This window comes from Notamacropus eugenii, chromosome 2 (genome assembly GCF_028372415.1).
Source record: "Notamacropus eugenii isolate mMacEug1 chromosome 2, mMacEug1.pri_v2, whole genome shotgun sequence".
Classification (NCBI taxonomy): domain Eukaryota; kingdom Metazoa; phylum Chordata; class Mammalia; order Diprotodontia; family Macropodidae; genus Notamacropus; species Notamacropus eugenii.
The window spans coordinates 105036622-105051321 of record NC_092873.1 but is presented as its reverse complement, the minus strand read 5'-3'; the positions used below and the strand labels follow the sequence as shown (position 1 = coordinate 105051321).

Sequence of the window (14700 nt, the reverse complement as noted above, 5' to 3'; positions counted from 1 at the left end):
TGTACAGAAATGAGTTACATCTCCTCCTTCCTCCCCAGTACGAAAGAGGGATCGGAAGTGAGCTTCGCCCCGACTACCAACATCTAAGTGAACGCGCGCGTGCTGCCGGCCCAGCACCGCCTTTCTGGCAAAGACTGCAGAGAAGTGACTTTTCCCAAGGTCACTCAGGAGACCGCCCCTCGTATCCGCCGAAGCCTGTCTCTATGACCCTTTCCATGGGAGAACGGCTCTGATCTCGCCCGGACCTTCTTTCCACTAGAGGAAACTCTATGGTTACGGAAAACGGAACCCCGCCCCCGGAAGTGACGTTGGGGGAGGAGTCAAGCGGCAAAATGGCTGCGCGCGCTGCCCTCGGGCTCGTGTGTCGGGGCCTGTGGCAGGTGACCGAGGAGGGACGCGGGGGACTGGGCGGCCGGGCGGCGGCTTCCTGGGGCGACCGTCGTGTGCTCTCGACCTGGGCGCAATGGCGGCCGGGACGTGGTTCGTGTCCCGGCTCCTCTCGCCCCAGAGGCGCGCGGGAGCGTCGCGGGCTGTCGGTCTGGGAGAGGGGCAGAAGCCCCCGGGCACGGCAGCGTTCCGAGCATTGTTATCGATCCATCTCATAGGATGGCAGAGCCGGAAGGAGGGCTGGAGCTAGAATCTCCGCCTAGAACGTTAGCCCGCGAAGGGGCTCCAAGCCTAGAGCGTCTGGGTGGCTTTCAGCCGGGAACACAGAGCTTTAGAACCTGCGGCGTTGGAGCCGGGGGGCACTCGGAGCCCAGCAAACGTTGGTGAAGCTGCTGCTCTGTGCCAGGCGCTGTGCCAAGCGCTGGGGCTGCAGGAGGGAGAAGATAGCCCTTGTCCGAAAGGAACGTCCAGCTCAGTAGGAGAGACAGCGAACGTGTACCACAAGCTCTTTATCCTAGGGTGATTAGGAAGTTGTTAAGAGAGGTAGAGCACCAGAGTGAAGAGGGCTTGGGAAAGGCTCCCTGTAGAAGATGGGATTTTAATTGGGGATTAAATTAAAAACTTAAAGCCAGGAGGCAGAGTAATGCCCCAGGCCTGAAGGACAGGCTGGGAAAATACCCCAAGCCGAGGGATGGAGCGTTTTGTTCATGGAACAAGAAAGGCCGGTGGCCCTGGATGTAAGAGTACCAGTGATGACAGGGAGTGAGGGTGAGGAAACTGGTAAGATAGGAGGAGACTAGGTTAAAAGGCTTTGGATGTCCAATGGAACATTTTGTGTTTGGTCTTGGAGGCCAACTTGAGCTTGGAGGTGACTGACAGACTGTTACCCTACTATATGAAAACAATACAGTAGAATGACAGAGCCTAAGGTTTTTATAACATTTAGTTTAGTGCACAGTTAGTTGTCAAATATAGAATGTTAGAACTGAAAGGAGTTCTGGGTCTAGAGAGTTCTTAGAGCATTTACAACACTTTAGAATATCAAATGTTAAGAAATGGAAGGAACTCAGAGCTTAGAATGCCAGAATCCAGCTCTGTTCTTTAGAAGGTAGACAGTAAGAACTGGAAAGGGCCTTGGAACCAAGAATGTTAGGATGTGATATATAATATCAGGGAGGAAGGAACTTTAGAACATAGATAGTTAGAACACTGAGCATATCTGGGAAGCACTCAGCTTAGAATGTGAAAACACAGAACACTGAATGTCAAAGCTGGGAGGGACTTTAGTATATAGACTATTAGAAAACAAATCTCAGAACTCATAGGGAGCACAGAAGGCACCTAGTACAATCACTACATTTTATAGATCAGAAAAATGAGGGCCAGAGAGAGGAAGCTGATACCCACAATTATTAAATGTCTGCATAGACTAGAACTAGGCCTTCTCCAGTCCAGTGTTCTTTCCCCTGCTTCAGAGGGCATTCTGTAAGCTGTAAAGCCCGATATGAATGGGTTATGATAGTTACTATAGTTAAGTGAAGGGGAAAGGGATGAGGAGTAACCATTTACATAGAACCTGCTATGTGCCAGGCACTGTGCTAAGGGCTTTAGAAATACCTTGTTTAATCCTTACAGTAATAGGTGCTACAATTATCTGCATTTTACAGTTGAGGCACACAGGTTACATGACTTGCCCAGGGTCACATAGCTAATGTGTCTCAGACTAAATTTGAACTTGGGTCTTCCTGACTCCAGGCACAGTTCTCTATCCACCGTATCACCCTTAAGTGAGTTCATAATTTCCTTTGGCCATGCTTATTTCCGTCATCCTGTGTGACTGTTAGCCATGTCCTCCTGTAGAACATCCACCCACCCCTTGGGCTGCAGGCCCTTCTCAATCCAAATGTTCCTCTGAGAAAGACAGTGTTGAGTGCTGAGGATACCCAGACAGAAATGAAATGGGCCTTGTCTTTGAGCTTATACTTCACTGGGGTAAATACGACATGGACTCAAGGCTTTTTATGTGTTATGAATACCAGTTATTCCTCTGTTAATGCTGGCTTTCATTTCATCACTGATTACCTCCTTTTCTGAAAATGCATTACAATATCAATTCAGTATACAACATTAATAATTATTGTTTGTGATGCATGGTGTATTGGAAAAGAACACTGGGTTTGGAGTCAGAAGATGCGGATTCCAATTCTGGCTTTGCACTGTAAGCTGGATAACTTTGGGCAAGTCATTTTACCCCCTGGGCCTCAGATTCCTCATGTGTAAAATTGAGGGGGTTGGACCAGATAATTTCTAAGGGCCTTTCCAGCTCTAAATCACTTATCCTGTGAATCCTTTGGTACTTTTTTCTTGATACTTTATTCCCTAGGCCTTTAGGACACTACTCTCTGTTCTGGACTTTCCTCTCCTTTTCTGCTACTTCACTTGTTGATCTTATTTGCTCCCATGGATTTCATTACTATCTTTATGCTGATCAGATGTACCTATCCTGTCCTTACCTCTCTGCTGACCTCCAGTTCATATATCCAACTGTCTTTCAGAAATCTTAAAGTATGGATGTCCACCATGTATCATAAACTAAACATGTCTAAAACTAAACTTCACTTTCACCCTAAATCCTCCTTCCCACCTAACTTCCTTATTTATGTGGAGAGCAGCACTATCTTCCTAGTTCCTCAGGCTCACAATCTCCCACTCCCCATATCCCCATAGTGAAGGTCTTTCAATTTCTCCTTTACATCTTTCAGATATACTTCCTTCTCTCTTCTGACATTGTTACTGTTCTAGTATAGGCTTTCATCACCTCTTGGATTACTGCAATAACCTGCTGGTGGATCAGTCTACCTCAGGTCACTCCCCACTCCAATCCAACCTCTATTCAGCTTCAGAAGTGATTTTCCTAAAATCTAGTCCTATCACTCCCCGCTAAACAGCAACCACAGCAACAGCAACAAACAAACTCTGTTGGCCCCCCCTTTTGTCTCTAGGATCAAATATAAATCTTCAACTTAGCATTCAGAGCCCTTCATAACGTAACATTTCCCCCCATACCCTCCCGCAGTTTTCTGGTCTTCTGACGCTTTACTCCCTACCACATAGTCTCTGATTCAGTAATACAGGCCTCCTGGCTGTTTCATGAACAAGACACTCCCATCTCTCAGCTCCAGGCATTCTTTCTGACTGAACTCCATTGGCTGGAATGCTCTCTCTCCTCATCTCTGCCTCTAGCTTCTTTCCAGTCCCACCTAAAATCCTCTCTTATTACAGGAAGCTTCTCCCAACCCCTCTTAAGTCTAGTTCTTTCCTTTTAATTATTTCCTATTTTTCCTGTATATATCTTGTTTGTATATGTTTGCTTGTGTCCTCCATTAGATTGTGAGCTTCTTGAGGGTGAGGACTCTTTTGCATCTTTTTGTATCCCCAGTGCTCAGCACAGTGCCTGGCACAAAGTAGATGCATGATAAATGTTTTTTGTTTGACTAACTGACAAATACACTTTTCTTATTCACAAGATTCATTTCATCAGTGTAGGTATTCCTTCCATCAATTCAGATAGAAACCGCTTCACTTTTAGTACATTTATTTTTACAAATTTTGGCCTAAAAAGTTCATTTCCAAGTGACCTATTCTTTGGCAATGAGGTTGCCCACACTTAGAGGCAAGACCACATTCCATCACTCTGACCTTGATTGAAACCAGGGCTTTTCTAGCTGACTATAGCTATTTGGGAGACCAAGATAACCTCCATGCTGGCATGAGGCCTCAGAGTTAAGACTTCAGTGGAGCATATGTAAAACGAATTGATTATAGATTGCAATTATATAATACTTTATGATCTGTACAGTGATACCCTCACAACAACCACATGAGAAAAGAGATTCATGGTAGACATGACAGCTGACTTCACACATTTAAAGAATTCTAATGTGAAAGAGCTATTCCAAAGGGGATGAGAAAAAGGGGAATGTACAAGTTCAGCTGGTACTGTATAGAATGACTGGGAATGAAGAGTAGACTTACCTTGAGGGAACAGAGAAAAAGCAAAACTTTAAGAAGTTTTTAGGTGGACTGGATGATGTCCGAGAGCCCTTCTGTTTCTCTTATTCTCTAATGAGGAGGGAGACTGGATGGCTGTTTTTTTAAGAGATGCTGTAAAGGGAATTTATTTATCAAATGTGAGTTGAGTCAGATTACGTAGCCTCTGGGTCTGTTCAGCTCTGTGATCCAATGAGATCATCATTCTTGGGTCCTGAGCTATTATTTAGGTCTTTTTTTCTTTCTTAAATGCTCAAGTAATCTACCATTTTTTTTTCCAATGACTGGCTAAAATAAAAAGTTTCCTGAATCTCTCCTAAGTTACTCTTCTCCCTCCTTACCTAAAAATATATATATATATATATATATATATATATATATATATATATATATATATATATATATATATATATATATATATATATATATATATATATATATATATATATACATATATATATATTTAAGACAGTCAAACTGAATTCAGATGAAGGCTATTTTCACACATAGCCCTTTCTTGTCATTGGCCCTGCTGTCAGTTGTGTAGTCTGGCAATTTTCTCATAATAGAAACTTAACAAATGTTAGTTGATTGATCTTAGTAAAGCCAAGAAATTTCTGTACTTTAACAGAAGTTCACAATTTCTTTTAGAACTTAATTGAATAGCTCACATTTATTTCAGACAATCCTTTAAATCAGAAAGGTGTTATTAGTGCTGCTTGAGAGATGAAGAGACCAAGGCTTAAAGAAGCTACGTAGCATGTACATAGAACAAAGAACCATTATTACTTTAAAAATTTTTTATCTTAAACTAGTATCTTTTTGATTTTTTTTTTTTAGAGTCCAAGGATCTTTTCTCTAAGCCATCCTGAGAACATTATAGCAAAGAAAGATGGTTTTCTTTTGTGAGTATAACGACCAGTAATTCTGATTTGGACAACAAAGCAGCCATTTGGATATATTACTCAGTCTTCTTGATTTTTGTGTCTTTTGTATTTAGCAACACCTATTTGAAGTGGGTGCAGTTTTCAAGCTTGCATATGGATGTCAGGAGTGGTATGGAGAAACCTAAGGTACGTATTCCACATTTGCTCTATTTATTTTAATGTTAATTCTAGAAAGAGGACAGAAAAATATATTTACCTCACATTTTACTTGGGGTCATTTGCCCAATTGTGTAATCAGATCTTTGGAGGTAAGAAATTTTTAGGGTAATGGTAAACCCTCAGTAGCAGGGAATAAAATACTCTATGAAGTGCACTGATATATTGTATGTTCATTCATTCATTCTGGGTAGATGAGTGTCATTTAAGTACCTCCAAAGAAGTAACTTAATTAAATAGCTCACATTTATTTAAGGCAATCCTTTAAATCAGAAAGGTGTTATTAGTGCTGCTTGAAAGATGAAGAGACCAAGGCTTAAGGCAGCTATGTAGCATGTACATAGAACATAGAACCAGGAAGTGATAAAGTTCAACTTGAACCCAGCCCTCCTAGGATTCAGTACTCCCAGATCCAGCACTTTTTACTTCATACCACACTGTGATGTATAGCCTGTGCAGTTTCTACTATTTCTATTCTTAATTTAGTATAAAGTGAACAGCATAGCAGAATAATAAACAATAAATCATGTTATTTTTGTAGGAAGTTGTTTTCTCTCTGTTTTGAAAATACATATACTCATCTTGAAAATTATTTTTATTTAAAGTAATCTGCATTCACTTAAGTATTGATCATTTACAACAGTGAAAGAGTAAGTATTGGTTCAGAAAATGACAGAGTATCCTTGTCTCCTCTTCCTGCCCTAGCACCTCCACCCCCCAGGCTGGATCAAAACCATAGACTAGTATCAGATAAGCTTGATTTGGCTGGGCAACATCTACAGTTCCAGGAACTCAGTTTTTGATCTTTGGAAGTTGACTGTATGTAAATTGCTGTTTGGGAGTAAAAAGATTGCTTTTTGGGAGTGAAGTAAGATGAGGTACCATTGGATCAACATTCGGGGAAAAAGTTGATTTTCTTCAGGGAGGTGACCCAGAAATATTAAGGTGGCAGAAAGGGAGCAGTTATGTATAATGTCATAACTCTTCAGCTAAGAATGAGTAACTATTGTAGGTTCAAAAACTATATCATATATACATATATATGTATATGTACACACACACACGCACACACACATGCACACACACACACGCACACACACACACACACACACGTCTTCAGAGGAGAAGTAAGGCTGGTGACCTTGCATAGCCCTTCCTCACTCAAAACAAAGTCAGGTGCAAGCCATGTCATTGTTTCTCTGATGGCATGATCTTCTTTGGCATCGAAGGATGAACACAACAACATGTACATACCTATATATGTGTGCGTGTGTGTGTGTGTATATATATATACGCATATGTACATATATATATACACACACATGCGCACATATATATATACATATATATGCACACATACATACGTAAATATGTACAGGAAGAAAGTCTAAGAAAGAGTTAATTTTTCATTCCTTTGATATTGCATCTTTACTCCAAATATGAAGAAAAGAAATTTCATAGATTACTTTATAAGTTCTTTCCTTTCAGACTACTTTTAAACATTCTGATGGCATGATGCATCATACTTTATGAAAAACACTTTTGAGTTAGCTTTGTGTAGATCTTGTTTGACTGTGGTCGTGTTGAAATTCTCTGACAGTTAATCTTCTACATGGTCTGTGAAGTAAGGATGGTTAAGACAGTGTGTAATAGCTTTCACTGTCATTTCTCTCCCTTTGACTAATAAAATATTGAGCTATACAAATAGCAGGAATGATGTGCTAATTTCCACAATTAGATATAAGTAGTAAATTATGTCATAATTATTTAACTTCCTTTTTTATTATTTAACTTTAGATCTCCATTTCTGATGAACCAGATACATTATATAAGCGCCTCTCAGTTTTAGTAAAAGGCCATGATAGGGCTGTATTGGATAGTTATGAATACTTTGCTGTACTTGCTGCTAAAGAACTTGGTATCTCCATTAAAAAAGTGTAAGTATCAGTATTGTTGCTGTCTTGCAATATCACTTTCTAAAAGTACAGGAGAAGGGCATTATAGATCTAAATTCTTTAATTGGGACAGAAATTCTAAATAACTTAGAATATGGGGTTTAGGATTATCATCTGGAGTCAGCATGGCGAATTCTTTTGTCCACTAAACGTCAGCTATAGGCTAATTAAGTTTCTGTAACAGGTGATTTTCTGTGGCCTTTTGCCATTAGGGAGGGGGTTAAGTAGAACAGTTTTGTTTGTATCTTTACCTGCTTTAGGCCTTTTGGGATGTTTTGTAAATATTGTCTACCCATGAATAGTAAGAACCTGTGTATCCCATAATCTACTTTGTAGGGGTTAGCGCATATACCTGTGGTTGATTACATTAGTATAGGGAATTCCCTGATGAGGAAACACCCTCTATCAATGCACTTCAACACCTTTTCTGTAACTTACAATCCTAAAGAGTTGCTTAGAGCCTTAAGAGGTTAAGTGACTTGCCCAGGGTCACACTGCCAGCATGTGTCAGAGATGGAACTTAAACTCACATCTTCCTGGTTCTGAGTTGGACTCTTTCTCCATTTATGCAAAATTTAAAAGTGAACAGTGTATTTAGACTGTTACGGTAATGGTTATCTTTCCTAAAATTTGCAAAATCTTCTAGAGCCAAATGCTGTTATCTGACACACTGATTTGACCCTCCATGTTTCATGGATCCAGACAATAAGGATATGCCACAGTAATTTTTTTAGAAGGGTTAATGCTAGTGGTGAATTATGCATAAGATGCATGCCTGATTTCATGGGAAAGTGTTCCTTTGTGTATATTGAATTATTTGGACGTATACACTAATGTGGCAGTTGTAGTTACAGACAGCAAACTTGACAAAAAGAAGACTAAAGTATAGCTAACCCCAATAATTGGGTATCAGCTAGACTAAACAAAGTTATGCACCATATATTGAATTTATTAGGATTTAATATCACTTGTCTTAAGTGCTTTATTTGCCTTATTTCTTTTTAGACATGAACCTCCAAGGAAAATAGAACGTCTTACTCTTCTCAAATCAGTACATATTTTCAAGAAGCACAGAGTTCAGTATGAAATGAGAACATATTACAGGTGTTTAGAGGTCAGTTGATTTCAGACAGGAAATTCAGATAATATTTATTTGAAAAGTTCCACATTATGTGTGATGGAATATTACATCATTTCTGTTATTGAATAAGCTTGTTTATTTTCAGTCAACTCCAGCTCTTTGACTTGAAGATAGAAAAGTTCATCCTAAAGTGTCATGTATACTTGGTACAAAGGAATGACATATTGGGTTATTTAATCTCTTAATTCTTATTTAGAAATTTGTCTGTCTTGTCCAAGAAATAACAGTTTTTGATGGCCATGTTGCAAATGACATAGTAGCATTTTAATAGTTCTTAGGTTTCCTTCAAAATCTCTAACTCTTACATTAAATATATCAGGATGGTCAATGCTTTTCTAAATCTATGGCACACCAGGTGATGGGAGCAGTGGGTTAGAGGACACATTATTTAATCTGATATTTTGGCACTTTCAGTAAATTCAACTTAATCTCATGACTATTAATTAAGCTTGGGAATTTTACTCAGTCTTCTTGGGGTTTGTGTCTTTCACATTTATTAGCACACTTACTGTGTACTAGGCAGTGTGTAATATGCAAAGATTAAATAAGCCCTTGTTCTTTTTTCACTTTATAGGCTAGTAGGGAAATACGGAACATTCAGAAATAGTCCTACTTGTGAGTTTTTTCCCAAGTAAGACTTAGGTAGTGTGAGACCTGATTTTTTTAATCTAGGCTCTGCCATTAACTAGTTGTATGATCTAAAGGAAGTCATTTCCCTTCTGTGGGCCTCAGTTTCCTCTTTTTGCAAAATGAGAAAGCTGGACTAGATTATTCTAAGATTCCTTAGTTGTTCTGTAATTCAAAGTCTGTGTGGCATAATTGTGTGGCATAATGCCCTAATAGATTATAGACTGAGTGTTGTTTTTCTCTTATAGTTACAGCATTTGACTGGAAGTACAGCAGATGTCTATTTGGAATATATCCAACGAAACCTACCTGAAGGTGTTGCCATGGAAGTAACAAAGGTATGATTTGGATTTCTTCCTTCATCTGAGAGAAAATTGTAAATTGTAGCACTGACATGTTGGAGTCTTATTTGTGGTTTGCCACGTCAGTAGAAATGGTGGGGCAGGGTGGAGATATGGGGGTGGGGGTAGAAGACACTACAGGCACTAACTAAATCCTTCATCCCAATCCCTATCCCAACACTGTAAGGAGCACCAGAACATAATCCTGCCACTGCCAATGCAAGCCTCTTGACTCTCCCTTCACTAAAGAAGTGGTTGATGGACAGGAGAAATGTGGATGAAGGGGAGGTGCTATTTTTTTCCATAATCTTGCTCCACACCTTCCAAAGCTCTGTGGAAAGTCAGAGGAGCCAAAAGGAAGGGGATATATGTAGAGCCACTTAGAAACCACTGTGGCTGGAGGCTCAACGTTAAAAGTCATATCATATGGTCTATTTACTTGATGAAAATGGCTTTTATTTTCTTTACAGACCAGGTTAGAACGGTTACCAGAACACATCAAGGAACCACTTTGGGAAATGGTGGGCAAGGAAGAAAAAGCAAGCAAAGCATGAAGATAATCTTCTTACGTTTGGTTTTGAAATGGAAATATCTGTACATCCGTGCCACAAATGATTACACTCAGCAGAGTTTCTTTAAAATCTCCTTTATCTGCTCATCTCTATGTATTAAGCAGTTTAATTTTGGTGGGGAACAGAACAGCAGTGTAAAGGACATCTTTGAAAGTTACTTGTGGCCTTTATTATTTCAGGTCCTGCTTTTAGGACCTGTGAACAAGGACCTTTATAAACCATTGCATGATAAAAGAAATACGTTAAGACCTGTACACACAGATGTTAATTCAGTAGCACGGATTGACTGGCATTTGAATGAAATCTGTTCATTTAAAAATCAGCATATTTTAAACTTATTTCTTGTTTGAATTTTTTTTCAACTGTTGAGAGAATAATAAGCACTTTTGAACATTTTTATATGAAACATTGCCATTTTTTGATAAAGACTGGCTAGAATTATATCTTCCAGAGGAGTTGGTTTCTTATTGTTACTAACAGATGGTTTCTCATCGAGGTCCAGAGTGGGAAACCTCTTGTCCGAGATCCCTCAGGCAGTCAGTGGCGGGTCAGTGGCGGGTCACTGACGGGTCACTGACGTGTCAGACTCCAGTCCAGTTCTCCTTTTATGCTATGATTTCTTGCTCTAATCATTATTTTACTTTGGAGTCCCGTTAACGTGTTGGCAGGCTTTTCAGCTTTGTATTGTTTGATTCAGACTCAAATCCTTAAAATTAGGATGTTTTGAGTTAATAAAATGAGCCTATTTGTGATGTTCTTCAGGGGTTAGGGGTGAAAGTGTGATAATGAATGTTGACATGGGGTTCAATAAAGTGAATGTGTTATTTTATAGCCCAGATTCCAAATTTTTTCTACATAGGCTACATAATAGTGACATGTGAGTTCACAAGAAAGTAGATACTGCATTTATTCACTTATTCATTAAGTATTCATGATATTTCTGCTTTGGTAGGTGCTGTGGAAGAAGAGTAAGATGAATGGTAGGAGAAGAAAGTTGTAGTTTTACATGTTACTTTTGGTTTCTACACTAATCGTATTCAATGTTTTTATAAATACCTAGTGCAGTGTTTTGTGTATATCAGGATCAGTTCTCCTCAGTGCAAAAAAATGCTTGCTATTTTTTGGAAGTGGTTCACTTTGGAGATGAGTTCACTTTTCTATTCATTCAACAAATATTTGTTCGACATTTGTTTAGATACTGAGTTAGATGTGTTTGTGTTGGGTGAGTGGTAATGGTATAAAGAACCAAGCCCACTATTCAGGGAGGTTACAGCCTAGTAATGAACAGTTACAACACACGTTTTGTTTTGTAAATTGAAATACCACTTTTTCCTCAGCTTAGTATCGAGTATCACAGCTTTAGTGACATATTTTGCTTCTATATTAGACATATATCATTCATATAAACAGAATTACAGCATGTGAAAAAGAGAAACACAGCCGCCTTCTGTTTCATGATGTCTTCTAGCTTCTAGTCTTCCTCAGTAGTTTCTGTCATCCACAAGTGCCCCAGGTAGAAGTTTAAGTGTGGAAACAGTTCTAACTGCTAGAAACTGGTTAAGCAACTATTAAACACAAAAGAGATTCTTAGTGGCAACAAGACAGGATGTACCGGGGAATTGAGCCCACTGTAGCTATTTGTAACTACAGAGCAAAATCATTTGAATGATTTCTTTGACTTCAGACTGAGATTGCAAACACAAAAATACACACATGTATATACACATACATGTATACATATGCTGCAGTAGGTAGGTGGTGTAGTGAATAGAACACTAGACCTGGAGTCAAGAACACCTTAGTTCACATCTGATCGCAGACTCTAGTGGTGGGACCCTATGTCAGTCATTTAAACTCTGCCTCAATTTCCTCCTCTTTAAAATGGGGATAGTAGCATCTACTTCCTGGTGGTGTGAGGATCAGATGAAATTAAATTTATAAAGTACTAAGCACAATGCCTGGCACATAGTAAGGGTTATATAAATGTTAGCTATTATTAGGTATATGTATGTGAGTGTTTTTATATACATATAGAACTAAGTCCTGATTAGAATACTAGAGTAATGAATTCCTCTGAAGTGGAATTCTCAGATTGGTATTGCATATTTCCATTGGGTTGGAGCCAGTTACTATATTTTACATTATTATTTTCAATAATGCAGATTTGAATATATACAGTCACTTGAAATTCACAAAGATCAGGACCTAGTTCTTTGTGTGTATGTATATGTATACATACACGTGCACAGACACACCCTTCAGGTTTTCTGCCTTTTAAAATACAATGCCTACTGCTGTATCGTAATGGTTTTTAGGTCCAGACCTCTGATCTTATGATATAGGGAACTCCCACTAAAGAAACATGCTCTTACCAATATAGTAATATAACTGCAGTATAACTTACAGCCTTAGGGTATTTCCTGAGACACTGAGAGGTTAGGTGATTTGCCTATTATATGTTAGAAGTAGGACTTCAGCCTAGATGGTCTTGACTTCAAGGTTAGCTTTTCTACATTCTGTGTTGTCTGTGGCTTATAGCAGTGGTTCTCAACGTGTGGTCCAAGGATCTCTGGGGATTTCCAGTTTTTTTTTTACTTGCATGTACAAATTACTGATCTGGCCCTTTATTGATTAAGGTGCTTAGTGACATAAATTTTTTCCTATAAATTCTGGGATGCTTTGGCTACATCCCCCAAATTGTTTCTATTGTCTCAATGGTATGTTATTTTAAATAAAGTTTAATATTTCTATTGTTTATTATTTGATCCACACATTCCTTAGGATTAAATTATTTAGTCTAATGAACTTTTAATCATTTCTTTAATAACCTTTATTGGATATAATGTTTATTTCATTGTTGTCCATAAAAGTGTGTTTAATATATCTGCTTTTCTACATTTGTTTGTGATGTTTTTATGCTGTAATACATAGTTTTTGTGAGGGAGCCACACACAGCTGAGAGGAAATATGTATACTTTTTTCTGTTATCTCTAGAGTTCTACTATTGAACTTTAAAAAAATTCTGTTGAGGCCCTTCATTTTTTACATTCTGCTTGTTTAGATTTATCTAGATCTGAGAGGAGTAAATTGTCCCCTACTATTCTATTTTACTATCTATTTCTCTCTGTAACTCATTTACTTTTTCTTTAAATATTTAGAGTCTATGCCATTTCATGCATATGTTTAATATTGATATAAATTCATTCTCTATGGTACCTTTGAACAAATTGTAGTTTTTTTCTTTATCTCAAGTCTATTTTTTTGTTGCTTTTTTGAGATCATGATTGTTACCCCTGCTTTTTTTTTAACTTAAGTTGAAGTATAATAGATATTACTTTGACCTCTTATTTTAACTTTGTGCACATCTGTTTGTTTCAGCTGTGTTTCTTAAAAGTAGCATATGATTAGATTCTGCTTTCTAATCCGTTCTGCTATAGTCTTCTTTTTTGTGGGTGAATTCATCCTATTCATAGCCACAGTTGCGATTTTTAATCGTGTATTTCCATTATTCTCTTACACTTTTTGTTTCCTGCCCCCCCCTTTTTAAAAAAAGAATAATGAGAGACAGAAGGTGTGAGCTCAGCCCCAGTGATATAATCTGCTTCTGTTCTACTGCCCCTCTTTTTCTGTCACCCACAGCCCCAAAACAGGTTCTTACCATTTCATTTAAGTCCCTATCTCTTTGAAATCCACCCTCTGAAGTTAGAATTTGTTTTGCTTATGACTGATTCCTCCCTTAATCCATTCTGACCTTTATTCCTCCTTTTTCCTTCTCCCCTTTCCCTTGTTTTCCTATTGACTTAAATGTATTTCTGTAATCAATTAAGTTTGTGTGTGTAGTCCCCCCTTGTTTGACCTGTTCAGATAGCATTTTAAGTGTAATTCACTCCACCCCTCACCCTGTCCTTCTTTTCATAGACTTCTATTTGTGCACCCCCATTTATGTGAGATAATTTCTCCCATTTCTTCCTCTTCCTTTTCCATTCTTTTAAGGTCATCAAAAACATAACAATTCTCAGTCCCTCTCTTTTTGTGACCCCCTGATGGTAGAGTTCTGAGGGACTACATGTATCACCTCCCCATATAAGAGTATAAACAATTTAACCTTGTTTAGTCCTTTATGATTGGTCAGTCATGTTTATCTTTATATGTTTCTCTTGATTCCTGCGTTTTGTTTTCTACTCAGCTTTGGTCTTTTCATCAGGAATGTGTGGGAGGCCTCTTTTGTTAAAGGTCTATTTTTTTCTCCCTTTAGCATTATATTCAGTTTTGGTGGGTAAGTTATTCTTGTTTGTAAACCTATATTATTTGCTTTGTGGAACAGACCAGAGTTTTCCAAACTCTTCACACTCCTTTATTTTGATGGGAACTAAATTGTGTGTGATCCTGACTGTGGTGGTCAGTATTTGAATTGTTTCTGTCTTTTTGGAGTATTTTTTTCTTTGACATGAAATTTCTGGGTTTTGGTTGTAATATCCTTGGGAGTTTTCATTTGGGGATTTCTTGAGAGAGGTAACTGGTGAA

General features: G+C 38.4%; 1 protein-coding gene across 1 annotated transcript; it reads left to right on the top strand.

Annotated features, from left to right (window-relative positions):
* The first annotated feature begins 269 nt into the window (after window positions 1–269).
* On the top strand, window positions 270–11007 carry MRPS10 (mitochondrial ribosomal protein S10). The gene is made up of 7 exons (XM_072642152.1): window positions 270–380; window positions 5278–5342; window positions 5438–5510; window positions 7338–7477; window positions 8501–8609; window positions 9512–9601; window positions 10075–11007. Exons 1-7 carry the CDS (start codon window positions 270–272, stop codon window positions 10156–10158), a joined length of 672 nt encoding a protein of 223 aa, XP_072498253.1. The 3' UTR covers window positions 10159–11007.
* Window positions 11008–14700: the final 3693 nt, after the last annotated feature.